Raw genomic sequence first — 26,609 nt, forward strand, 5'->3', positions numbered from 1 at the left:
CAGCTGCTATCGCGAGATTTGGCGGGCGGAGGAGGAGCTGTCGCAGGCAGCCGCCTCACAGCGATGGCGGCCGAGCAGGGCCGGCAGCGGCTGCGGCTCCGGCTCTGGCCGGACACGACAGTGGTGGCGGTAGCGGCGGGCGGCGGGGGCCTGTGACCGGGAGCCGCCCCGGACCCGGGCACCATGAGCCAAGGCCCCCCCCCAGGGGAGAGCAGCGAGCCCGAGGCGAAGGTCCTCCATACCAAGCGGCTTTACCGGTGAGTGGCCGGGGCGTGCGTGCGGCCGCCGGGGGAAGTGGGCGCCGCGGGGGCGGGACCGCGGCGGGCGGGGACGGGGTGCGGTGGGAGCGGGAGGGCGCGGCCGGGCGGCGAGCGGGGTCCGCGCGGTGGCGGGCCGGGGCCGAGGGCCGAGGGCGGCCGGGCGGCGGGGGGCGCACGTGGAGGAGGGCCTTGGCCGGGAGCCTGAGGCGGGCCCCGAGCTCTGCAGGCCGCGGAGGTGAGGATGCGGTCGCCGGCGGGGAGAACCTGGAAGGGAGAGGCGCTCCGAATCCCCCAGGTCCCAGAGGGGAGCGCCCCGGATTACAGCCCGGAGAGCCGAGCGCTCCATGTGACCTTGGGCCTCGCTCTCCGCATCCTGGAGGGGTCAGGCTTCGGCTGGATACGCTCTGAAGTCTCTCTGGCTCCAGTTTTGGGGAATTCGAATGAAAAGAGAGGCTGAAGACGAGTCGTGTTGGCCTGGAAGGGCCACGAAGGGCATTGAGCCCGGAGCGTTCCCTAGGTCATGGGCGCCTATTTCAGGGCACCTGAGCACTCCCGCTCTTGAGCCCTGCCTCCTCACAGCCTCATGACTACTGCAGTCCCTGGCCAGGCAGCTTCCATTCCTGGTTTCTGGTTTCCGCAGCACCACTCACTGTCCTGCAGTCCTGTCTTCACCCCTCATCTTGAGGCCCCTATGCGCTCTCTCACCGGGGTTGGAGGATTTTTTATGCGGGGCTCCTGGACCGTGGGCTCTGGAACTGGGGCAGAGTGGGGTGAAGCATGAGACCAAGCTGAGGTTGCTGCTTTCCAGTAACTGGTAGGTTTGAGTTTTTCATTTAGCTCAGGCTCTGTAGAACAGAGCCCTCAGAGCAGTGGGCCCCATTTTGGTAGTGAAAGAGTCAAGAGCATGTTGTCTTTTCCTCCCTGGAGTAGGCATCCTGCCGGCTTGGCCTTTGTAAGTAAGAGGCAGAGGGGAGTATAGGCTCTTCCAAAAATAGAAAAGTGATCCAATCCAGCAGCCCCTGGGCGCCTACTGTAGGCTGCCCCAAGCCATCTCAGGGATCCTGAGAAGTCAGCTGTAAGTGGCATGTATGCCTCATCACGCTGCCGAATGTCAAGACTGCCTGTCAGTGTGGGCCCTGTCTTGTACTTGTCTCTAGCTTTTCATAATGGCCCTGGTTGTCCTTCTAATCCTTCTCAGGGCTAGTTCTTTCTAAACCCACTACCCTCACAGGACTGATGGTCTTAAAGTGATGTGTGTGCACGTGTGGCTTACATGTGTGCACGTGGGTACCTCTGCCTGTGACTGTATGTTCTTGGCTTTGAGCAAGGCAGAAACGTAGGGCAGGCAGCAGGTCTCCATTTTTATTGTTTATTAAAGCAGTGGTGATTGTTAGAAGGAACTGGGGAAGGAAGGTCTGATTTCTCTGCCCAAGATAAATGTGTTTTTATTTATTTATTTTTTAAAAAGATTTTATTTATTCATGCGAGAGAGAGAGAGAGAGAGAGAGAGAGAGGCAGAGACACAGGCAGAGGGAGACGCAGGCTCCATGCAGGGAACCCGACGTGGGACTCAATCCCGGGTCTCCAGGATCAGGCCCCAGGCCAAAGGCAGGCGCTAAACTGCTGAACCACCAGGGCTGCTGATAAATGTGTTTTTATTTTTATTTATTTATTTATTTTAAAGATTTTATTTATTCATTCATGAGAGACAGAGAGAGAGAGGCAGGCTCCATGCAGGGAGCCCAATGCGGGACTCGATCCCGGGTCTCCAGGATCATGCCCTGGGCCGAAGGCAGGCCAAACTGCTGAGCCACCCAGGGATCCCCTAAATGTGTTTTTAGACTATGAAACTGTTACTAATAGCTTCATTAAATTTGGGAAATTCCCACAATCCGTTTACAGAAATGAGATTCTGAAATGTTTTAAGCCCCTCAGAAGAAAAGGCAGCGGTAGAAGGGGTGCTAGAAGGGCCACAAACACCAATTAATTAGGCCGATTAACTGTTTAAAAAAACATGTTTTTTGGGGTGCCTGTCTGGCTCAGGAGAGCATGCAACTCTTGATCTCAGGGTCATGAGTTCAGGCCCCACGTTGGATGTAAAAATTACTTAAAAAAAAAAAAGAATTTGCAATTAGAACTTCCTAGAAAAAAAAAAAAAAGAACTTCCCAGAGTAATGGTTATTAACCTTTTTTGGATTCAGAACTAAGGAGAGCTCTGGAACTGGTCCATAGAGATTTTTGCACGCACTTCTGAGATCTGTCCACGGTACAGAAGTTAAAAAGCCCTGCCCTGGGGAACTAAGCTGGCATAGAGTAAAATCACTGATGGCTGTCAGACGGCCCTGGCATTGAGGGTCAGGCTGGCTGAAAGGCAGCCTAGAAGGCATCTGGAGAAATGCTAAGCTTTCAGCATTGCCTGTGAGAAGGCCTGGATTACCATCCCACCCCCTCATCTGGGTGCTGGTGGTCACTTTGCCCCATCCGGACAGCTTTTGCCAGTATACCACCTAAGCCACCGCGGGTGCTAACCTGCTGTGGCCCACTTTCCCTGACCCAGGAGTCCATGTCTCAGTATTCTGAAACAATCAGATTGTTTTGGGAATCATCACTCCTCGCCCCCTCCTCCCCCACCTTCTTTTGGTTGCTTTTGTGTGCAGAGGTATGTCTAAGCTTACTGTTCTCGCAGCTGCTGTCTTACTCTGGATTTTACCTTCTGGAGATGACACATACCTCTGGCACTTCTTAGCCATCCATTGTAGTTTCCTTGGCTTTTTAGTGTCTGGAGTCTCCCCCTTAGCCTTATGACAAGAAAGATGGAGACTAATACTTGAATACTCTGCGTGTACAAGGTACCTTTATGAGTGCTTTGTGTATTAGCTAATTTAATCCTCACAAAATAGGTGATATAATTACTCCCATTTTTTTTTCTTTAAAGATTTTATTTATTTATTCATGAAAGACAGAGAGAGAGAGGCAGAGACACAGGCAGAGGGAGAAGCAGGCTCCATGCAGGGAACCCAGTGCGGGACTTGTTCCCAGGTCTCTGGGATCAGGCCCTGGGCCAAAGGCAGGCGCCCAACCGCTGAGCCACCCAGGCGTCCCTATTACTCCTATTTTGTAGATGGGAAAACTGGGACATAAGGAAGTTAGATATTTTGCCCAGGACCCAGAGCCTCTCATATCAAAGAATCCGGAAGACCTTGTGACTACGCTGTATACAACTCAGGACCATCCCTGCCTCTCCCCCACCCCCCGCCCTATTTCCCCCATAATCCACTAATTCAGAAGTAGAATTTATGCTAAGAATGCCTTTCCTTTATGCCAGAGTCCATAAGCCCTTGTGCAGTAATTAATTCATGTCACTGTTATTTGTTGAAGGCTGCCATATGCCAGGGCCACATGGAAGTTCTTCTGTCCTATCCTCTGAGGCAGCTGCCCTTCCTGCCCCATTTTTAGGACGGGGCAACTGAGGCTTGGAGAGCGTAGATAATTTGCCCGAAGTTATAGACTTAGACACACCAGGGGGCCAAAGCCTGGATTTTCTGGCATCAAGGTGGAGGCTCTTTCCATTAAGAGAGTCTAGCTTATATACAAGCTTTCTCTGCCGTGACACTGTGGACATCTGAGGCGGGTTATTCATTGTGGTGGACTGTCCTGGGTATTGTGGGGTATCTGGCAGCACCCACTAAATGCCAGTAGCAATTCTCCTTACCCCTCTCAAACCCCTGCCACAAGTAGTGACAATCAAATGTCCCCCAGGGTCGGGGGCTCTTCATCAGGAGGGAGACTGTGTTCATATTGTCTTGTGCAGCTTAGCCTGTAGCCTTCCCGTTCCCTGCCCCTAATTCTGTAGCTTCTCCTCTGGGATCAGTGCCTGTTCCCCCACTGCCCCCCACCCCGGCCTAAACATATGCATGACTCAGGGGCTGTTTGCTTGTATTTCCCTCCAGGGCTGTGGTGGAGGCTGTGCATCGACTCGACCTCATCCTTTGCAACAAAACTGCTTATCAAGAAGTGTTTAAACCAGAGAACATTAGCCTGAGGAACAAGTAAGCTGGAGACTCTAAACCACAGATCTTTACAGTTTCTCTACCCTTCAAACCCTGTCGCATATAGACACATATTCTCTCTTACCTCCTGTACTCATGGTACAATAATGGGCTGTGAACTCTGGCTTTCCTAAGAGATGAAATGGGGACCCCTTGCTCTCTCTGCAGCTTCTGCATCTAACAGACTGGTGCCATGTGAATGGCATTGGAGTTAGGGGAGCTGGCCATGCCATGTAATGACAGGAAAGAAAAGTGGGATTAAAAGGCAGGAATAAGGAGAGAAGTGTATAGAGAAAAAAGATTATTGAAGCTTTTACTGCTCCTGCCTTTGTCCTTTGGGGCTCCCCCTGCTTTCCAGGACTGTTGTTTGTCCCAGGTTATGCAGACTGACCCTGGATTCTCCTGGGAAGTACAGGAATTTATCAGTCGGGGTATTGGCAGATGCCTCCTTGCCCCATCAAGGCTGGTGAGTCTTTGGTGCTCCCCTGTACCCTCAGGCTGCGTGAGCTCTGCGTCAAGCTTATGTTCCTGCACCCAGTAGACTATGGGAGAAAGGCTGAGGAGCTGCTGTGGAGAAAGGTGTACTACGAAGTTATTCAGCTTATCAAGACGAATAAGAAGGTAAGGCGAGGTCCTTGAAATTATTATTATTTTTTTTGAGGTCCTTGATTTTGAGAAGAAATGTGTCTAAAGAGGGAAGCTAAGAAAGGAAGAAACAACTAGGAAAGTAGGCCAGGGCATGGTTGGAGTTAGAGGAGCCAAGGAGAAGCAAGGAGGGAGGAACAGGTCAGAGAGGTGGGTCTAAGGCTGTGTGGATAACTCGTGAGTGAGAGGAGATGTGGATGGAGTTCCAGAGCCAAGAACAGAAGTTCAGTTCCTCGTGAGAGGAACCGTGTTAGGGTGGGGGAACCGTCCTCTGAGCTTACTGCTTAGTAGCCGCTCTCCTTTCCCAATGCCCAGCACATCCACAGCCGGAGCACCTTGGAATGTGCCTACAGGACGCACCTGGTTGCTGGGATTGGCTTCTACCAGCATCTGCTGCTCTACATCCAGTCCCACTACCAGCTGGAGCTTCAGTGCTGCATCGACTGGACCCATGTTACTGATCCCCTCATAGGTCAGTGAAATCTGAAAGATGGGTTTGAGGAGCAAGTGGGCTTGAGGAGCAAGGAGGCTGGCCACCTTCTTCCAGGTTCATGTAGCTTGTGACCTAGCCAGGCAGAGAGGATTCTAGCAAGACCTCCGGAAGGTCCATAGACTTTGGGTTTATCCAGACAAGCACATGAGGTAGGGTGAAGATCTGAAGGAAAGAACAGTATCTGTTGGTTGGGACTGTAGATTGAGGAGGAGTCGGAGGGAGGGATGGAATGATCTAGAGCAGATCTGGCACTAGAGAATGGTATCAATAGCATTTGTTTTCTTGTAGTTAAATTTGGTTAGCACTGTTTTTTTTTTCTTTTAAGTTTTTATTTATTTACATAATTTCTTTTTTTTTTTAAGATTTTATTTATTCATGAGAGAGGGAGAGAGGCAGAGAGGCAGAAACACAGGCAGGGGGAGAAGCAGGCTCCATGCAGGGAGCCCGATGCGGGACTCGATCCCGGGTCTCCAGGATCATGCCCTGAGCTGAAGGCAGATGCTCAACCACTGAGCCACCCAGACGTCCCTATTTACATAATTTCTGTGCTCAACATGAGGCTGCAACTCAAGACCCCAAGATCAGGAGCTGCCCACTCCCCTGACTGAACTAGCCGGGTGCCCCCAGCATTGTTTCTTTTAATTTCAGAGATGGTTTCCTGGTTTATTTTGCAAGTATTGAAAGTTTTAGAAATCTTTGGGGATTATAGACATTCCTTCACAATAGCTTTGGTCTCCATGTGGCTGCCTGAGGTGCTAGTGGCTGTGGTTGACCTCTTTCCCTCCTTGTCTGAGCCCCTGGCCCCTCATGCTCCTTCCCTTCCCTCATCTGAGCCCTCACCCTTGCCAGACCTCTGGGACCGAGCTTGTATCTGTGCCACCAGAAGGCGTTCTCTGGTGAGAAGCACGGCACTGCATTTGGTGCATTTACAAAACTTTGTTTACAAACAACATTTCAGGGGCACCTGGGTGGCTCAGTGGTTGAGTGTCTGCCTTTGGCTCAGGTCCCCAGGATCCTGGGATCAAGTCTTGCATCAGGCTCCCAGCATGGAAGCTGCTTCTCCCTCTGCCTATGTCTTTGCCTGTTTCTTTGTGTCTTTCATGAATAAGTAAATAATCTTAAAAAAAAAACCACAAAAAAAACCCCCCAACAATGTGACCAAAGACTGCCCTCCTAGACTTTATACATATGGCCAGAGAGGTCCATACCCCCCCAAAAAAAAGTGAAGAACCCTTATTTCAAAGAATCAGTTCCCCAAACTCAATTTTTCTCCTCATTGGTATTTTCTCATCCAGCCAACTAAGACATACTTATAAAAAACACTACGAGGGGCTTTTCAGGATGGGAATCGCATAGCCAGCTCAGTGGATGTGAGGTGGTGTGGACAAGAGGATGTGCTCTGGAGCCAGTCTGCCTTTTAAGTCCTGGCTGTGCTACTTACCTGCTGCATGACATTCTCCTTAACAGTCAGGTGGGAGTGGTCAGAGTGACTCCCTATGGGGTTGCTGTGAGGATCTGTTGAGTTGACACCGAACAACACTTAGACCAGTACCTGACATGTGGGGAAGCTGTCTCCCAAAGAGCTCAGGCCCTCTTAACTGAGGTTACAAAGCTGCTTGGTTGAAGGGAGAGCTGAGAGCTCAGCACATTGGTCTCTGGCCACACTGGTCCTCAGCAGGCATGGCATGCTCACCTGTCTTCTTCATGGGTGGATTCTCATAGGCAGCCTTCTCTGCAGGCCTCCTCTCCCAGGTGGAAGCCAGGAGCACATACCTTGGCCTCTTCATTCATAGTCTATTCTTCCTATCTATCTATTCTATCCTAGGTTTCCCCTCTCTACCCAAACATTTCACCATTATGTGGGGAGCTTCTATGTAAGACACCCAAGGCTGTCCTGACACTTGAGCTCCTCTTCCTCCTTTCTAGAAGCCTTCCTATGATGACCCATAGGAGTCATATTCACACTTTCAAGTCGCCTTCACCCATCCCCTCCAGTGCCTTTCTCTCCTGTGAATGACTGCTACCTGTGAGCCTCTGTCTCTACTTGTGTCCTGGATACGTGTTTTTTTTCTCCCCCTAACACAGTGTTTCAGGATGAGCCATGGATTCCTGTTCTCCTTTCTCCACCTAGGAAAGGTGTTTCCCCATTGGTAGGGGGCTGGGGAATGGGCTTCTGAGTCTCTCTATTTTTCTCAGGATGCAAGAAGCCAGTGTCTGCATCAGGGAAGGAGATGGACTGGGCACAGATGGCCTGCCACCGATGTCTCATGTACCTGGGGGATTTGTGTAAGGATCAGAACCTTTCATTTTCTGGTTTGGGCTCCAGGACAAGCAGTAAGCTGCTTCAGTTGTTGGTACCACCTGGTATGTGATGGGAGAGCAGGAGTAGTTTGGCCTCTGTAGCTTTTCCTCTCACTCAAATGATGTCCCCTCCTTACTGTTCCTCCATGAGCCAGGAAAGACCAGTGACTACGGAAGAAGGAAAATGAACTTTGAGAAAGTCTGGGTGATAACTTGGTGTCAATAATGGATTAGGGAGATTTTAATTAGAAGATTTTCTCCTCCTTTGGGATTTGCTTTTCTGTTTATGGACTTCTAGAGGACTTGCAGTTAGGTCTCATGGAGGACTTCCTGCCTGACAAATGTTCCTCAGAATAGAGGAGTCCTCTTTTGCCTGCTGGCCCTTGCACGTCTGGTCCTGGTAGCACCTCTGGTCCTTTTGAGGCTGGTGGATGCCTCACCTTCTGTCTTCTGAGGCGCCTTCCCTCCCTGCCCCCTGCGGTGCCCTCTTAGGCAGTGTGCATAGAGACAGCCAGCTGCTTCATGTGAGACTGACCAGGTGTTCTCAGTAATGTCTTTACTTCAGAGCCGAGCAGCTGTATTCTAGAACCCAATACCAGAGGTCTTCCCAAGCAGTTTGTCTGCTGCAGATCCCCTGCATTAGGAAGAGATAAGTAGGAGCCTATTTCAAAACACTAAATATTCTTCACATGTTGAAGCTGCCAGCAAGGAAGAGAGAGTTGAACAATTTGCCCATAGTCATGCAGAGTTAAGATTGTGCCAGAGGCCCAAGCAGTGTACCTCCTAGCTTAGGTATCTTCCCAAACTCTTGCTACAACTCCACATGGTGGACTTCCAGATGAGGGGAGGTTTTTCGGAAACACGACATCATCAAGCTTCCTCTCTCCTCTCTCCTGCAGCACGATATCAGAATGAATTAGCTGGCGTAGACACTGAGCTGCTAGCTGAGAGATTTTACTACCAAGCCCTGTCTGTAGCTCCCCAGATCGGTAAGTGGCACCCCTGCTCGGGACTCCCTACACAGCAGCTTTTTCCAGGAGGAAGACAACGTTAAGAGGGCAAGCAGACTGCACTGGCTTCCCGGGATCCTCCCCATGCTCAGTCCCGTGGTTGTGCGTACCCCTTTGGAACACACACTCAAAACAAATGCAGAGTCTTGACGTAAGGAGGAGGGAGGCAGAGGGGAAAGAAGAGAAGGCAGCTCCCCTGTCCCTGGGGTCTCTGTAGAAGGAGGAAATTATCCTTCAGTTCTCTGCACAGGAGGCAGAGTGGGAGAACAGATGAGGCTCCATCACAGGGAGAGTTGGGGGTTAGCTTAGTTCTTAGCAGGAGAGCTCAGGGCTGAGAAGCCTTGCTGAGATAGAGGAGATGGCTCCATGGCATTCTGACAGTCAGAGAAGAGCCCCAGCTGCCACTGAAGGAATAGCACCCATTGGTGCTAAACTCCCTGGCAGGCCAGGGTGGAATCCGCTGATAAGAAGTGAGTCTGTAGTCCATCTCCTGGGAAAATAGGGTTACGGTGCTCATTGCTGGAAACACAGGCGTCAGCTGCAGACCTGGCTGTTCTCCCCACAAATGTCCTAGTGCTTAGCAGGGGTTGCTCGTGGCAGCTTTGGATTAGTACTGTGGCTGCACGCTGCATGACCTCTCTCCCTCCAGGAATGCCCTTTAACCAGCTGGGCACCCTTGCAGGCAGCAAGTACTACAACGTGGAAGCCATGTACTGTTACCTGCGCTGGTGAGTGTCTTCCGGCTCTTTTCCCAGCCAGCTTTTGCGTCCGTGGGGCTCCTGCTTCGTTTTCTCTTTCCTGTCCCTTTCCTCGGCTCCAGGCTGAAACAAGGAGGCCAGGAGTGAGGGGTCCCTCCTGTCAGGGGCACCCTGATGCAGCCCTGCTGCTTGTTAAGGATCCACCTGGATTGGTAGGCACTCTGGCCACCAACTGGCTGCCCATTGTCTTATGTAAAGTAAAGGATTGCCATCTTGAAGAAGGAAATAAATGTGATGGAGTTGATAAAATCTTATCAAGGCGGCGGCTAAACCAGAACTGCAGAACTGTTGAGTCTCAGTGTCTCAAGGTGACCATGGTGATGGTGTGGGAGGACCAGCTGAACTGCAAGGTGGCTCCCTGCTTCCCTGGTGCTGACACTCCGCTCAGAATGAGAAACCTCGGTTTCAGGACAGCTGAAGCTGACTGGGCTTAGGTCACCCAGTCCGTGGAGCCAAGTGTACGTGTGCCTGTTAGGTAGGCTGGGAACCACTGATGAGGTTATAGTTGGAAATGAGCTGCCTGGGCCCCAGCGGCTGCCACCTCATAGGGGCGGATGGCTCCACGAGAAGCCAGACATTTGCAGAAGACAATGCTGTGAATTAGGCTTCAAAGCAGAGGGAGTGGGGACACCTGGGTGGCTCAGTGGTTGGGCGCCTGCCTTTGGCTCAGGTCGTAATCCCAGGATCCAGGTTCGAGTCCCGCATCGGGCTCCCTGCGAGGAGCCTGCTTCTCTCTCTGCCTGTGTTTCTGCTTCTCTCTCAGTCTGTGTCTCTCATGAATAAATAAATAAATCTTAAAAAAAGAAAAACAAAAGTAGAGGGAGTAAATTGGTCTTCATAACTTTAGTGGTCACATGCTAAAGTGTAAAGTAAGATTCTGCCTTGTAATTCCATGTGCCGTGATCTGTGGTTCACCTGGTCCAGTAAACCTTTTCCCTTGAATTGGCACAGTGTTTTGCTCTTGCGGTGTCTGTCCCCTGCATTGGTACAGACTGGCCCCTGATGCTGCCGGTTCCATTCTTCAATATGGTTACCAGGTTCACAGGCTTCCGTTGCCTCTTCCCCATTCCTCTCATGCCTTCCAGGGAATCCCCCCTTACTGATCCTTGGTCCCTCATCACACTCATGACCATGATTTAGGTCACTTCCAAAGAGGGCTCAGCATATTCAGGTTTGGAGGTACCTGCTGAGGTCCTGCCCCGCTGTGCTAAAGCATTCACATCTCATGTTCCTCATGTTCGTTGGTTAGGCATTTGAGTACGACTCATTTGGGCGGTTCAGTTCCCCCAGGGGCCAGGTCTAGAATCAATCACTGGTTCCAGCAGCCCTGGAGGGTTGGTATATCTGGAGCAAGGCTCATTTGGACCCCCTCCCACTCCACGTGGTCTCTTTTTCTTGAGAGACATGGATTGCTTACATGGTGGCTCAGTGCTCCCGACAGTGGATAATGACCTAAGAGATTTGTAAATAGAATCTGCCAGTCTCTTAAGGCCTGGGTCTAGAGATTGGCAGAGCCCCTTCTACAATATTCTGTTGGTCAGAGCAATTGCACTGCATATAGTCTTTTCCCCATGGTCCCTGAAGAGGACATGGTCCCTGAAGAGGTCTCCTGAAGAGGAGACACAGAACCCACTTCTGAATGGAAGGAGCATCAAAGAATTTCTAGCTATATTTTAGTCACTATAAACGTGTTTTTTTTTTCTAATGTATTTTGCATTTTGTAACGAAAAGAGTTTTTTCCAGAAAAGACATTAGAAACAGTACAATATACACTGTTGACATCATAGGCTGCAGCGAGGCAGGCTGGCTTGGACCCTGCTCTAGCGTGCATTAGCTGTGGGGCCTGGGCAGGATTCCTGCTCTTCCAAGCTCCTCCTCCTTGTCTGAATGTGAGGATAGTCTCAGAGTGCAGTGCCTGGCGCTCAGTGAGGCTCTCTGCACACATGTATTCAAGGGAGTGTCATGTGGGTGACTGAAATTGTATGTAAATAATCTCATATGTGGTCCTCTTGTTAAATGCTACTTGTTAACTGCTTTAGAACAAAGATAGCCTAGTGTATTTCAGGGATGGTGCCTAACTTAAGTGCATAACAACAGAGTAAGAGCAATTATCGAACCATAGGTACTAAGGAAGCAAAGGCATCATTTTTCCTGTGTGTGTTTTACTTTTAAAGATTTATTTATTTATTTATATGTTTATTTATTTATGATAGAGAGAGAGAGAGGCAGAGACATGGGAGGAGGGAGAAGCAAGCTCCATGCCGGGAGCCTGACGTGGGACTCGATCCCGGGACTCCAGGATTGCTCCCTGGGCCAAAGGCAGGCGCCAAACCGCTGAGCCACCCAGGGATCCCCAGTTTTTCCTGTGTTTATCTGGAAGTTGTGTCTGTGTGTTTTATCAGGATAGATGGCCTTCACTCTGAGTCTGTACATGGAAGCAAAGCTGGGGCAGCATACATTTGCTAGAAGCATTGTTCCCTAAAGCTCCAGCAGAGCGCCATACCTGCTCTGTAGCTTACCGCTGTGTTTCTTTCAGCATCCAGTCGGAAGTGTCCTTTGAGGGGGCCTATGGGAATCTCAAGCGGCTGTATGACAAGGCAGCCAAGATGTACCACCAGCTGAAGAAGTGTGAGACTCGGAAACTCTCTCCCAGCAAGAAACGGTGAGTAGGGCCTATGGGGCTGAGAGGGCTCTGCAACTGGGGCGCTAGGACCAAAGGGACTCTGGAGCCATTTGCCATTTACCTTGGGTTCCTCTCCTTCCAGCTGTAAAGACATCAAGAGGTTGCTGGTAAACTTCATGTACCTTCAAAGCCTCCTGCAGCCCAGGAGCAGGTAAGTGGAAGAGGGCAGGCCCTTGCCCTGCATCCTGCGAGCCCTGTCCAGGGTGGCTTTCTCTGAAGTGTCCCTGGCTCCTTGTGCCTGCCGCAGGTGGCATCACTCACCTCCCTGTCACTCCTGCCCTTCTGCAGCCCGGTGGACTCAGAGCTGACCTCACTCTGCCAGTCAGTCCTGGAGGACTTCAATCTCTGCCTCTTCTACCTGCCATCCTCACCCAGCCTCAGCCTGGCCAGTGAGGGTGAAGAGGACTATGAAAGTGGCTATGCCTTCCTCCCAGACCTCCTCATCTTTCAGATGATCATCATTTGTCTCATGGGTGTGCATAGCTTGAAGAGAGCAGGTAACTCCCTGTGCCCTGCTTCCTGTCCCAGGATTCTGGGTTCCTCACTTCCCTTCCTGCAGCCCTTCCTTTGTGAACTTCCTCCCACAAAAAGTGCTTACACCATCTGTGTCACTGCTGGGCTCCTGATGAATGAACAAAGGCAACAACATATCTCCGCGCCTCCCCCCGCCTGCAGCAGATCCATGTTGGCCACAACCCAGGCAGACAGGGGCATCAGGATAGTTAGCTGATGATCTACACAGAATTCACATTTTGCTGTTGGGGGCAGTTAGGCAGTGCTGCAGACCTCTATGGCAGAGGCGCATTTGTGCAAGGTCAGGAGAGAGGGAGAGGCCGGGCTGGATGTGTGAGTGCTGGAGCTATGAGGAAGAGCCTGTGTGGAGGCATCAGAACCAGGGAGGATGGCATGGGACAAGAGGGTATGCTCACCTGAGGACATGCAGAGTGAGCTGGCACATTGTAGATGATAAGATAACTGTGCAGAGACCTGAAAAATCTTTTTACTTAGAAGAAGCTTTGAGAAGTAGTTGGATCCTTGAAGAGGGGAAAACATGTGAGATGGGGCTGGAGCTAACGGCACCTGCTGCTCCTCTGAGGCCTGGGACCCTAACGCCTGGCTTTCCTGGCTTTAGGGTCCAAACAGTACAGTGCAGCCATTGCCTTTACCCTGGCCCTCTTCTCCCACCTCGTCAACCATGTCAATATACGGCTGCAGGCTGAGCTGGAGGAGGGTGAGAATCCCGTGCCGGCGTTCCAGAGCGATGGCACAGGTGCAGGCATGGGGGGATGCGACTGTGGCAAGGTCAGCCTGGGGCCTGGTGTTTGAGGAAGGGGAGTACAGATGTGGCTGGGGTGGTGTTGAAGAGCAACTTCCAGCTTCTGGGCTCCAGGTTGTCCCTAGGTCCCACCTGACTGTTCTCTTTGCACAGATGAGCCCTTGGAGAAGGAGGAGGCACCGGGGCCTGAGCCCCCTCCTGCAGTACCTCAAGCGACTGAGGTCAGAAAGAGCCGGAAGTTCTCTCGCCTCTCCTGCCTCCGCCGCCGCCGCCACCCACCCAAAGCTGGAGATGACAGTGACCTGAGTGAAGGCTTTGAATCAGACTCGAGCCATGACTCAGCCAGGGCCAGTGAGGGCTCAGACAGTGGCTCCGACAAGAGTCTCGAAGGTGGGGGAACAGCCTTTGATGCTGAGACAGACTCAGAAATGAACAGCCAAGAGTCCCGGTCAGACCTGGAAGACATTGAGGATGAGGAGGGTACTCGGTCCCCAGCCCTGGAGCCCCCTCGGCCCAGGTCAGAGGCTCCCGAGTCTCTCAATGGCCCACTGGGCCCCAGTGAGGCGAGCATTGCCAGCAATCTACAGGCCATGTCCACGCAGATGTTCCAGACCAAGCGCTGCTTCCGACTGGCGCCCACCTTCAGCAACCTGCTCCTCCAGCCTTCCACTGAGCCCCACACTGTAGCCAACCGCAGGTCATGTGTCAATGGAGATGCAGACAAGCCTTCGGAACCAGGTATCTGGGCTTCTCTTCCTCCCACTCTAGTCCGTGGTTCCCTGCCATCACCCGAGAGGTGGCTTTCCTGTCTCTGCAAGTGCCTCCATGTCCACCCTCACTGCCTTCCATGTGGTCTGGGTTTCCCCATTCCTGCCCGTGGTCTTCCCCTTTTCACATCCTACCCTGCCCCAAAGGCATGGGGCTCCTGTCCCGACACAACCATTGCCACCGTCCCTTATCTCACCAGGGCTCTGGGACACTAGAGGACTGGCACCCACTAGGACAGATGGGCAAGAGCGGGACCTCTCTCTTGAGGATTTTTCCTGCACAGGTTAACAGCGGCCAAGCCTGTTCTCTGCTGAGCGCTGGGCTGGACTGTTTCCGGGTATTGTTGAACTTTCACGGCAGTCTTGTGGAGGAAGAGGTCTCATCCCTCTTCTAAATGCTGCCCCTTGCCACCAGCCTGTCGCTTGGCTAGTTCTTCTTGTCCTTTGGTTTTCTCTTTAAAATCACGTGGTCTGGGGTTTTTCCAAGGTTAGATTTCTTTTTGGGGGGCTCTTGTAGCCTCTGCCCCCTCCACAGCTTCGAGGCCTTTCCCACTCAGGGGAAGTTGTCTATTGGCTTGTCTGTGTGAGCCCGTGGAGGGCAGGATAGTCTTGTTTTTGGTCTTTCCTTGGATCCTCAGTACCTAACACCGTGCCTGTACTGGGTGGGACAAAAGAAGCACTGATGGGATAAAAGAAGCCAGGAAGCCAGTGTGCAGAGGTAGAGTGGCTCCATATTTGACCTGCTAGGTTGGAGAGCTAGGAGTTGAGGTTGTCTTTTTTTGTTTGTTTGTTTTGTTTTTTAGGTTTAATGTATTTATTTGAGAGAGAGAGGGGGAGCATGCAGGAGTTGAGGGAGGGAGAGGGAGAGAGAATCCCAAGCCCTCTCCTTGCTGAGCATGGAGCTCAACATGGGGCTTGATCTCACTACCTTGAGATCATGACCTGAGCCAAAACCAAGAGTCAGACACTTAACAGAGTAAGCCACCCAGGCATCCCAGGGGTGGTTCTTTTATTTCTGTATGCTTTTTCTCCCTCCCCAGCAGCTCCCTTCTGATTGTCTGCCCTGCCTTCTAGCACAGAGTAGGACCTTTATAAACACCGGTTGAGAATAGCTGTAGGCCATCCTCACAAGTTAGCTTGAATCAGAAAGAACCATATTGTTTTATTTTTTTATTTTTTAGTAGCCTCCATGCCCAGCATGGAGCCCAGCGCAGGGCTTGAACTCATGACCCTGAGATCAAGACCTGAGTTGAGATCAAGAGTTGGATGCTCAGCCGATTGAGCTATCCAGGCACCCCAGAAAGAATTGTATTTTATTTTATTATTATTATTTTTTAAGATTTTATTTATTTATTCATGAGAGAGAGGGAGAGGCAGAGACACCGGCAGAGGGAGAAGCAGGCTCCGTGCAGGGAGCCTGATGTGGGACTCGATCCCAGGACTCCAGGATCACGCGTTGGGCCGAAGGCAGGTGCCAAACCGCTGAGCCACCCAGGGATCCCCAAGAATTTTATTTTAAAAGGCACCAGTCTCTTGGCTTGAAAGCAACTGGTTAACTGGCATAGAAAGATTAGGCAGGGGTATTTAATGAGTTCCCCATCTTTCACCTCAGAACTCTGCTCCAGAGTGCAGGCAGGGCGATTGTGCCCTCCAGCTTGGGGCCGAAGCCCAATGCCACGTGCCTGCTGTTCATCCCAGCTCTGTCTCCCACTCCCAGCCTCCGAGGAGGGCTCCGAGTCGGAGGGCAGTGAATCTAGTGGGCACTCCTGTCGGAATGAGCGCAGTGTCCAGGAGAAGCTGCAAGTCCTGGCAGCCGAAGGCCTGCTTCCTGCTGTGAAGGTCTTCCTGGACTGGCTGCGGGCCAACCCTGACCTCATCGTTGTGTGTGCACAGGTGCGGCTTTGGGTGTTGGGAGACACAGCCTTGGGGGTGCTGGGAGGCCCATCAGGTGGCTCCATCCCGACAAGTTACCGTCAGGCACCTGCTTTGGGTGGGCCCTTATGCTTTTTACAGGGAAAGGATTAGATGTGATCTCTGCACTCCAGGAGCCTGTGGCCTGGCCTGGTGTACACATTCTGTGGACCAGGAAAGCAAGAGCTGCTTATTCCACTTTGTGTCCCGCACACCAGGCATAATGCCTAACGTGAGGAGTGGGACTGATGAAGGCGTATGTGTGAGGGCCAGCCTCCATCCTGATCCCAGAGTCCAGAAGGAGGAGGGGGCACTGGCGCCAGGGAGACAGAGTCCAGGGCAGCTTGACCTCCAGACAAGGCTGAGGTGTTGGGACAGGAGAGCAATGGAGGATGTGGTATCAGGCTGGCGCTGCAGAGGCTGGTGGGGGTGGGGGCTTCTCTTCCCCTGGTTCAGTCTGTCTTGAGGGCTCTTCAGTTTTTATTCGGTGTCGCTTCATCCCAGGAGCACAGAGCTATGCTGTGAAGACCCCTCCCCTCTGGTCACCCTCTTTCCCAGATGAGAGTTGGGGTTAAGGCCAGGGACACCCTTGAGTGTGTGCTTATGTGTGCCAGCAGCTGGTTATTCACTATCCTTAGGGGAAGTGGGGTCGCAGCCCCACACAGATGTCCCAGGATGGGTACTTGTAGGCTGAATGGTGGGGGGAAGTTGTCTCTAGCGCTCTAGTTTTTCCTATTCTCAAGATTCAGAGTGTCCTTCCTTTGGCCTCATTGCTTCTCCCATGATCCTGCTGCTGGTGACACAGTGCAGCTGGGCCTATGGGCCCACTTCATGCCTCAGGGGACTGGCTCCCATTTTTCCAGGTCTCCTGTGAGCACCCACTTTGCCTCTTTTGTTAGTTTTTCTCTCTGATCCCTCTAGGCCTGTGGCCATAGACATCCCCCACTCCTCAGGTGTCATGCTTTACTTGTTCCCCACCATACTGAAGGTGTCCCCTCTCCACAGAGCTCTCAAAGTCTGTGGAATCGCCTGTCTGTGTTGCTGAACCTGTTGCCAGCTGCTGGTGAGCTCCAAGAGTCTGGTGAGTGAGTCCGCAGCACTGCCTCTGCTTCCCCTCTCCCTCAGTGGCCCCATGAAGCCCATCCCCCTCCTCCATAACCCAGCCTAGGGGGAAGGAGGTTAATGGGACTCACTGCCCAGCTACCCTGACACACAGCAGCCATTGTGGTTTCTGTGTCTCCGGTTTCCTCCAACACTGTCCCACTGTGGGCAGGTGGCCTGGCTGGCCAGGGAGTGTGCTCCCTGGGGAGGGCAGTGGAGCGGGCAGAAGTGGGGTGAGGGGAGCCTGGGAGCTAGCCTCAGGCACTGAGCATCCACCTCGGCCTCCAGAGCTCACCCCTCCTGCCACCTACAGCTGAACGTGCCCACCTTTCCCCACCTCTGGCCATACCTGAGAGGTGTGCATGTCCTTCTCCAGAGCTCTCCTGGTGTCCTTCTTGAGCCGTGTGGGATGGCCCTCCCTGTGTGTTCAGCTCCCTGTTCTCCAATGGAAAGGGCTCTGTCTCTCTGGGGGCTCCCACAGGACAGATGGTCTCACCTGTCTTCTCCCCAGGCCTGGCCCTGTGTCCCGAGGTCCAGGACCTACTTGAAGGTTGTGAACTGCCTGACCTGCCCTCCAGTCTGCTGCTCCCAGAGGACACGGCCCTTCGTAACCTGCCTCCCCTCCGGGCTGCCCATAGACGCTTCAACTTTGACACAGACCGGCCCCTGCTTAACTCCTTAGAGGAGGTGAGGATGGCATTTCTGATGCCACAGGCTCCATCATTAGGCTGGCCCAGCAGCAGAGCAGGTGGCAGACAGGCACCAGACAGGCAGTGTGTCCCAAGGCTGGGCTGGAGGGCTTCCCTCCGGGGCTGTTGCCCTTTGCTCTCCTCCTCACAGGATGCTCATCTGTAGGCACCTTGTTGTAGGATAGGTCTTCCTCCATAATGTCCACCTTCTGCAGGGGGTGATATGGGGAGCCGTTATCATGCTCTTTCCCACTCTGCCCAGCATGGTGTGAGCTGGACAGGAAGCTGTCAGAGAGAGAGAGCTGGAAGGGAAAGTGCTACCCCCTAGGTAAGTCCCCTTTGCGTCTGTATCAGCGCGCAGGCTGTCTGGGGACGGCAGGGCAAGCCAAGCACACAGGCCTCCCAGCACCCTCGCCAGCGTGCACACAGGTCTCTTGTGTGCTCCTCTCCAGCCAGAGGACCTTGGATTTAGCTTGTTTCATGTTTTAGGGTTCTAGAGAAGATTTTTGTTTGGTGGGGAAGAATTGTTCTGCCAACCAAAAGAATAGATTGGAAATGTTGGTCTATTTCAGTTCCCTTGTTTTTACACGTTAGACTGAGAGGGAGGTGGCATTAGCGCCTGCTGGTTCGCCAGTCCTGCCTGCGATCTCCTTTCCTGGCCACCTGAGGCTCTGGGTCTCAACACCCCCTTCCCCCTCACAGACCAAAGGCCTTTCCAAAGAGCCCCTGCTGCTGAGGCAGCAGTGCGTGTGGGCCAGGTGCGGTGCGGTGGGCAGGGTGGGTCTGACTGGCTCCTGTGTCCCCTCACAGTCAGTCGTGCGCATCTGCTGCATCCGCAGCTTTGGACACTTCATCGCCCACCTGCAGGGCAGCATCCTGCAGTTCAGCGCAGAGGCTGGCATCTTTGTCAGCATCGCCCAGTCTGAGCAGGAGGGCGTGCTGCAGCAGGCCCAGGCGCAGTTCCGCATGGTGAGTCGTCCTGCCCCCCATCCCCTGCTCTGCTCCTGCCCACCAGGCTCACTGTCACACCCGGGGCCCTTGATGGAAGAACATGGTGGGTGGGGGTTTGGGGACGGGCCTTGAGCGGTGCTTTGAGTAGAGGCAGCATGGCACCAGGCCTGTGTCCAGACTGCCTGGCTTGAGGGCCATCTCTGTCCCCTGCTTGTCTTAGCTTAGCAAGTTACTTGACCTTGCCAAGCCTGTTTCTGTACTAGTTATGTGGCACTGGCAGAGTTGGCTTCACAGGGTGGTTGTGACCATAGAATGACAGCGCATCTCGGGCACCTGGCGTGCTCAGTAGGTGCACCCGGCCCTTCCTCTTTAGGGACGGAGACTGAGGGTAGAGTGAGTGGCAGGATCAGGGTATTACATGCGTGTCATGCAGGACCCCTCCCACCTCCAGGAGCCCCAAAGAGTAGGAAGTGTTTGAGTTCCCTTTTCCCCAGCGTCCACTCCCCAAACACTGAGATTGTGCGCTATGCCAGACCCATCTGTACCATAGGCAGCGAACAAGGTAGCCCAGGTTCTGTGGTGGGGCCTGTCTGGCCCGGGGTGTGCTGTCTGCATTGGGCTGGGTGGCACTACATTTTGGCGGGTGGTGTGTGGCGCCGAAGCTCAGCCCACACTGTCTCAGCAAGCCTCAGGGCTTCCCAAGCCAGTCTCCTCCCAGCAGACGCGGGCCTTCCCACCTTTCTGAACACCCTCTTCCTGCAGACATCTCGCTTGGGTGGGAAGGGCACAGGCTCCCCCAGAAACGCCCTTCTCTGAAGTCTTAAAAGCAAGTGCATTTTGTTAAAAAACAAATCTTTTGTATTAAGGTTTTTGTTGTTTTGTGGAGGAAAACACCAATTACAAAGATAATCGTGGGGAAATTACACAGCTTTTAAAAATGTTAGTTTTTGCAGGTATTTCCTTTAGTTTGAAACTCTAAGACTCTTCCAGGGGACAGGGGAGACCTGAAAGCCCCCATCATATGGTACTGGACACCAAGGTGACATCGCCTGCCGATGCCCCTATTCTGCCAAGAGGCAGGTGTCCATCCTAAGGGCTTAGCCCTTAGCAGCAGCATGGCTGTCATCATAGTGACATCTGCCGTCATGTATCGAGAGCTCTCTATGCCAAACCTGGTTTGCCCATGACAGCTTATTCACCCTTGGGCACAGCTCTGGGAAGTGGGCGCTTGCCCTCTCCTGCACTAGACAGAGGCACAGAGCCGCCGAAGAGGTATGGGCTGTGGGATTGGGCAGGCTAGCTCTTCTAAGCTGCTGTGGGGCACAGTTGGTCTACAGGCCCGGTGGCTGCCGGGGGCCACTGCTCCTGCTCCAGGACGCTTCTGCCCTGGGGAGGGACCTGTCTTGCCTGTGGTCCCTTGGGTTTCTTGTGAGGAACACAGAGGCCCACGTCTCTGAGCTGCTAGACCAGTGATGCAGAGCCTGAGGTTGGTGTGGTTCTCTCTCTTCCTGGATCCAGAGGGATGCCTACTCCCCCTGGCAGAGGGGCTTCACAATTCTAATTCCAGCCTAAAAGGCCATTCTCTGGACTTGATTTCTGCAGTGACAGTGCTCCCTGTCCCTGCCAGTCTCCCAACGGGGCCTGTGAAGAAACGGCCTCAGCTTCTGCTCATGTGCCTCACTCTCCTTCCTGCACCCATGTTTCTCCAAGGGGACATTCTAGGCATTTTGGACAGGGCTGTTCTGTCGTGCAGGACTCTGCAGGGGCATAGGTGGATCTTGCACAGCTGTAGTAATTGTTACAATGAAGACAATAGGAAAGCTGCAGTACTATTAACCACGGATTTTATTCAAATGTCACTAGATTTTCCACTAATGTTTTTTTAATTTTTTTTTAAAGACTTTATTTCTTTATTAGAGATAATGAGTTAGGGGATGAGGGAGAGGGAGAACCAGATTCCCCACTGAGGAAGGAACCTGAGGTGAGGCTTGATCCTGGGACCCCAGGATCACAGTCTGAACCAAAGGCAGATAGACACTCAACCCCTGAGCCACCTAGGTGCCCCAAGACTTCACCTACTGAGCCATCAAGGCACCCAGTAATGTCTCTTTTTCTTTCCCAGGCTCCCACATTGTGTTGGGTTGTGTGTCTCTTTGGTCTGTGATAGTTCCTCAGTCTTTTCCTTTCATGACCTTGACACTTCTGAGGAGTATCTGGGCAGTTAATTCGTAGGGTGTTGCTCAACCTGGCTTTGTCCAGACATGTCTTAGCCCCGTGTGTTCATGGTTAGGATGAGATTATACATTTGAGGTGAATGTTGTAAAGCACTGCTCTGAGGATGTCGCTTTGCTCATCAAAGAACCTTCAGTGTTCCCCTCACCCTGGTCTTTAGGTCTCCTTTTTTTTTTTTTTTTTTTTAATTTTTATTTATTTATTTATTTATGATAGTCACAGAGAGAGAGAGAGAGGCAGAGACACAGGCAGAGGGAGAAGCAGGCTCCATGCACCGGGAGCCTGACGTGGGATTCGATCCCGGGTCTCCAGGATCGTGCCCTGGGCCAAAGACAGGCGCTAAACCGCTGCGCCACCCAGGGATCCCTAGGTCTCCATTTTTAACATCATCTTTAGACCATGTTAGGGAATTGGGGCATCATCCAGAAGACAGCAAAAAACCATCAGAGGACTTTTAGTCAGGGTCACGATGGACACCAGATGGTATTTCCAAGATGGCTTTGGTTGCAGGCAGGGAAAGTGGCTTGGGATAGAGGCAGGGACCAGGGAAGAGGAAGTTGTCATCGTCAAGATGGGAGGAAACAGCTGAGACGGGCGGGGGGGGGGGGGGGGGGGGGGGGATGGTCAACAGAGACAAAGGGGAGCAGAAGTATGTGAGCGATGCAGTTGCGATGCAATTGGCAGGACTGGGAAGCAGTAACTTTGGGAGCTGAGAGGGAACGGTCACAGCCAGCTCAGCCTCCTCCCTGGGCAGACAGTAGCTGGTTTCCCGAGTCAGGGATCACCAGAAGGGGGGCAGCAGGTTTTGAACAGAGGGGGCTGTCTGGGCTGGAGATGCTGATTTGGAGGAAGTTGGCAAGTGGATGGTGATAGAAGGTGGGGTATGTGAGGACAGCAGCCCTGTAGGGCGAGTGGGTCAGATGGAGCAGAGGGGCAGAGATGGAAGCCTGATATGTAGCCAGGCGCCGCCCTTTGTGGGGACCATGCACAGCTGGCTGCTCCCTCACGTGGGCACCTGGGCTGGCCAAAGCTTGGGTGTGTGGGTCCCAGAAGTCGATCTCCGCCAGAGGAGTGGTTTTTCCCCCTAAAGCCTCCCTGTCCTTCACTTAGGAGCGAGAGAGCTGACTTCGTGTGAAGGCTTCTTGTTTCAGACCTTGGGAATTTCTACTGGGTGATGCTCTGTTAACAAGCTCTTGATCAGTGGGCAGGGGAGTACAGCCCTAGCTCCTGGTCCTAAGTTTAGCACGTGTTTCGCCTCCTAGGCTCAGGAAGAGGCCCGTCGGAACAGGCTGATGAGAGACATGGCCCAGCTGCGACTTCAGGTAGGTGGGTCGGGGCCCAGCTGCTCCTGTTCATGATTAGGGCATTGGCCAGACCCCATAGGCCCACCATCCCATCCAGCCGCTCCCTGCTGTCTGTTCTGCCTCCCCTGCCCCATGTTCCATTGTGCCTGCCCCTGCCCCGTACCCCCCGCCAAGCTCTGTTCCATTTCGCCCCTCCATTTCGCCCCTCCACGGCGACCTTTGTTTTAACCAGATCACCTCCCAGACCACCTTCTGCTCATTTCCGATCTGAGCCTTGAGGGCCCCTTTCTGCCCTCAATGCTGTCTCTTCTTTCATTTCCCTTTGCTCCAAGACCCTTGGCACAAGGAGCACCCTGTCCCCCTTGGCAGCAGGAGATGCCCCACAAGAGCCCCCTTGGGTTCCATGCTTCCCACCCGGCTGCAGGGCCCACTCTGCCCTCTGTCCCCAGCTCGAGGTCTCTCAGCTGGAAGGGAGCCTGCAGCAGCCCAAGGCCCAGTCAGCAATGTCTCCTTACCTCGTCCCGGACACCCAGGCCCTCTGCCACCACCTCCCGGTCATCCGCCAGCTGGCCACCAGCGGCCGCTTCATTGTCATCATCCCAAGGACAGGTAGGCTTACTGCAGAGGTAGGGGGAAAGGGTGTGGCTAAGAGACTTCAGGCTTGAGATCAGGAGGCCCTAGGTAGGGGTGGGGGGGCAGTTTACACACAGTGGCCTTGGTCGCTGCCACCTTTGTGAAGCTCAGTCACCTCCTCTGTGCAATGCATGTGACAGTCTCTGTTTAAACTCACAAGATGGGAGAAAACAGGAGAGGAAAACCTAAGTGAACACACGTGGTAAATAGCCAGGTACGTTGCTCACAGGCAGTCATACTCTGGAAGAGCGTGGGGAGCCCCACAGGATCCTGCAGCATTTACTAGATTGAGCTCAGCCGCTTCCTGTGGAGCCTCAGGCCACAGCAGCGGGAGCTCACCTCTTTTGTCCTTCCCCACCCCCACCTTGTCTGCCAGTGATTGATGGCCTGGATTTGCTGAAGAAGGAACACCCAGGGGCCCGGGATGGGATCCGTTACCTGGAGGCAGAGTTTAAGAAAGGAAACAGGTGAGTGTGGGCCTGGCTGGGCCTCTCCTGAGCCCTGTGTCACAGCTCCTAGACAACAGATGCTTATTTGTTCTTTGGTCCCTGTGGGTCAGACACAGGCTTGCACTCCCTGCGTACTGCCTGGAGGGGGAGGTCCAGAGCCTTGATCATGGGCCAGGGTCTCAGGTGTGGATGGAGAGTAGTTAGAGGGCCTGGAGCCCTGTGAGGGAGCATTGCCCAGCTGTCTCTTTGACTCTGGGCAGATCAGCATCACCGGGGAGATGGGAGCAGATCTCATCATCACACAGCTCTGGGCTCCTTTGTGGGAGATTTTCCTGTGTCTGGGTCTGCCCAGTGATCAAATATACTAGGGTGGGAGTGCCTTCACCAGGCCAGCTCCTTCACCAGGCCAGCTCTCCTCCCATTGCAGCCATCGGGGATTGGCAGGTGGCAGCATGTAGGTGCTCAGGCCAGCACAGGCCCTCCCTTCTGGGCGTTGGGGCTGGAAGAGCACCAGGCAGTGGGTGCAGAAGAGGGAGAAGCTGGCACCTTCCCCTGCTCCCCCACTGCATCTGCTCTGCTGGCCAGGAAGCTGCACAAAGCCTGCTTGTTCGGACCTTGTCTCCAGAAGCCCTGACTTGAAAAGCATCTGCTACTCCTCCCTCCCCAGCTCCTCCCCCTGGAGGAACCAAAGGATCGATGTTATCAGGAGGAAAAGCGAGCTGGGCTCACTGGCCAGGAAGCTCCTTTGAAATGGCTCCAAAGAGAGCTGTGATGGGAGAGGTGCCCCTACCCTGCCCATAAGACGGGGGCCCCCTCCCCTGGGCCACAGTGAGGTGCTTTGTGTAAGGTGCTGCCCTCCTCAACCCCCAACCCCCACCTGTACTCTGCTGCCTCCTCCTCCTCTGCAGGTACATTCGCTGCCAGAAAGAAGTAGGAAAGAGCTTCGAGCGGCATAAGCTGAAGAGGCAGGATGCAGATGCCTGGTAAAACTTGAGCCCCATGCTCCCAGAACCTCAGAGAGGCTGCCTACCTTGCTCCTCTGCAGGCACTCCCCAGGCCAGAGAGTTCTGCAGCAGAGAGCAGACCAGCCTGGGGCCTCAGCCCACCAGGGGCCTCCTGCACGTGTCCCTGAAGAGGGAGTGAGAAGTGACCGCAGCCCTAGAACCCCTGTGGCCCTGAGATGCTTGGGCTTGGTGTCCTCACTCCAAGTACCTTTACCCAGTCCCCTGCAGGACACACTCTCCAGTACCAGCTTCCAGAACTACTACCCCTGGCTGCCTGGTTTCTCCTGCTCTATCTCCTGGTCCCCTCCCTGTCCCCAGCTTCCCCTGTGCCCTGGGGCTCCTGGCATCCACGGTGTGCTTAATGCTGGGGGTTGGCCTACCTCCTCTTCCCTTCCAGGACGCTCTATAAGATCCTAGACAGCTGCAAACAGTTGACTTTGGCCCAGGGGGCAGGCGAGGAGGACCCAAGCGGCATGGTGACCATCGTCACAGGCTTTCCACTGGACAACCCCAGTGCGCTCTCAGGCCCCATGCAGGTAAGTCCAGGCAGTGGGGGACGGAGGTGAACCAGGGAGAGGTGCCAAAGCAGCCTCCCTCCTTAGACCACTCCATATAGTTGCTTTTCCTTCTTCCACCATCCCTTCCCCAGCCCCAGAATGGGTCCCAGAGTTTAGGAGGTCAGGCCCTCCCCCAACAGCCCCCCCTCCCCCTTCCACAGGCAGCCCTGCAGGCCGCTACACATGCCAGTGTGGACATCAAGAATGTTCTGGACTTCTACAAGCAGTGGAAGGAGATTGGTTGAGATGGACCCCCCCCAGGCCCTGCAGTGGGGCTGCATCCAGATCTCTCCTGCCCTCCCTGGCAGCCAGGACCACCACCTGTAGTCACCCCACCACACACAGAAGCACGCACGCAGGAAGGAAGCCCAGCTGCACACAGGCCGCAGGGAGGGCCCCAGGAGCTGCAGAGAAGGCCCCTAAACCCCTGGGAGGGTGGGTCCCCCTGTTGCGAAGATGACATCAGGAGAGTGAGGGAAGTGCTTGGAGCAGGAGAGGCATGTGGGCCTCCCGCCCGCCCTCCTGCCTCAGTGCCCCCACCGCTGCTGTCCCCATGGGCAGGTGGCCGGCATGGGAGTCTGTCTCATTGGAGCAGTGTGTGGACCTCTGAGGGGAAGGGACAGAAGGGCCCCTCTTCCTCCCAAGACACGGCGGTGGGCGCTAGGGGAAGAACTGGGTATCAGAAGACGTCTGGGTGGTCCTCTGCAGTCCCTTCCCTTCGAGGACCTCCCATCGTCCTCTCCATGCAGGTGGGACAGCTCTGGAGCCTTGGGGACTCTGGAAGGAGAGGGCCTGGGAGTGGGGCCAGGGCGTGACCCCTCCTGCTGCCCCACTTGTGCTTTCTGTCTCCAGTCTCCATCTGCCCAGCTCAGTGAGCCCAGCCATCAATGGCCATCTGGCCCACGTGCCAGCCAAGGTTCCTGTACCCACAGCCCCATGGCCATGGTACCTGGAAGAGAAGGGGGTGCAGTGTGAGGCCAGCAGCCCCCTCCCTGGGGGAGGCCTGCATTGAGGTGGGCAGCAAAAAGGAGAGCCCCTGAGAGCTGCCCCATCAGGGGTCTGCCGTCCCTGTGGGGCTGAGCATGGGGCAAGCGTGGGCAAGTGGCAAGGGGAACAAGCCGAGATCATGAATAGCTCAGGGCAGTGGGCAGAGTGGCCAGCGCAGGCGTTTTGGGGGGCTCTGGCCCGGAAGCCTCAGCTCCTTACCCTAGGGCTGGCCAGGAGCTCAGCCAGGGGGCCGGAGTTCCTGGCTCTGCTGCCCCCTTCCTCAGCACTAGCCTGGCTTTCCAGGCTGTTCTTGGAGGAGAGTGAGCTTCCTGCCTCCTTCCTCTAAGACAGTCTGGGACAACCTGGGGCGGGGTGGGGTGACCCCCATGCCCAGTCCATGGCAGAGACTGAGACTAAAGCATCACTTAATAAAGACCCCTCGAAGCCCACTCCCTGTCTCCTGGTGCTGTTCTGTACAGTCGTGTTGGGATGTTGGTGCTTTCTCGCTGAAATGGCATTTTGGGAAAGTTTCTTCGAGGTGAACCCCTC

General features: G+C 53.9%; 1 protein-coding gene across 4 annotated transcripts; it reads left to right on the forward strand.

Moving 5' to 3' along the window:
- Positions 1 to 10: 10 nt before the first annotated feature.
- On the forward strand, positions 11 to 26,509 carry SMG5 (SMG5 nonsense mediated mRNA decay factor). 4 transcript variants are annotated; one of them, XM_025430848.3, is made up of 22 exons: positions 11 to 257; positions 4,211 to 4,309; positions 4,807 to 4,930; positions 5,270 to 5,426; positions 7,644 to 7,733; positions 8,648 to 8,737; positions 9,408 to 9,486; positions 12,053 to 12,178; positions 12,282 to 12,350; positions 12,488 to 12,696; positions 13,332 to 13,469; positions 13,629 to 14,213; positions 15,855 to 16,135; positions 17,159 to 17,234; positions 17,766 to 17,941; positions 18,754 to 18,912; positions 22,389 to 22,448; positions 22,880 to 23,039; positions 23,440 to 23,530; positions 24,421 to 24,495; positions 24,914 to 25,052; positions 25,235 to 26,509. In XM_025430848.3, exons 1-22 carry the CDS (start codon positions 184 to 186, stop codon positions 25,316 to 25,318), a joined length of 3,141 nt encoding a protein of 1,046 aa, XP_025286633.1. In that variant the 5' UTR covers positions 11 to 183; the 3' UTR covers positions 25,319 to 26,509. The 4 variants fall into 4 exon arrangements, with proteins under 4 accessions (XP_025286633.1, XP_025286634.1, XP_035574949.1 ...); XM_025430849.3 differs by having other exon boundaries at positions 15,960 to 16,135; XM_035719056.2 differs by having other exon boundaries at positions 17 to 257; positions 9,441 to 9,486.
- The last annotated feature ends 100 nt before the right edge of the window (positions 26,510 to 26,609 follow it).

Source organism: Canis lupus, chromosome 7 (assembly GCF_003254725.2).
Source record: "Canis lupus dingo isolate Sandy chromosome 7, ASM325472v2, whole genome shotgun sequence".
NCBI lineage: Eukaryota > Metazoa > Chordata > Mammalia > Carnivora > Canidae > Canis > Canis lupus.

What these genes read in the sequence shown, in the direction of transcription:
- SMG5 (XM_025430848.3), top strand. Translation starts at nt 184, where the DNA reads ATGAGCCAAGGCCCCCCCCCAGGGGAGAGCAGCGAGCCCGAGGCGAAG. An exon ending in TGGTGAGCTCCAAGAGTCTG is followed by an intron (nt 17,235 to 17,765) that starts GTGAGTGAGTCC and finishes TCTTCTCCCCAG; the next exon opens with GCCTGGCCCTGTGTCCCGAG. An exon ending in GAGTTTAAGAAAGGAAACAG is followed by an intron (nt 23,531 to 24,420) that starts GTGAGTGTGGGC and finishes CCTCCTCTGCAG; the next exon opens with GTACATTCGCTGCCAGAAAG.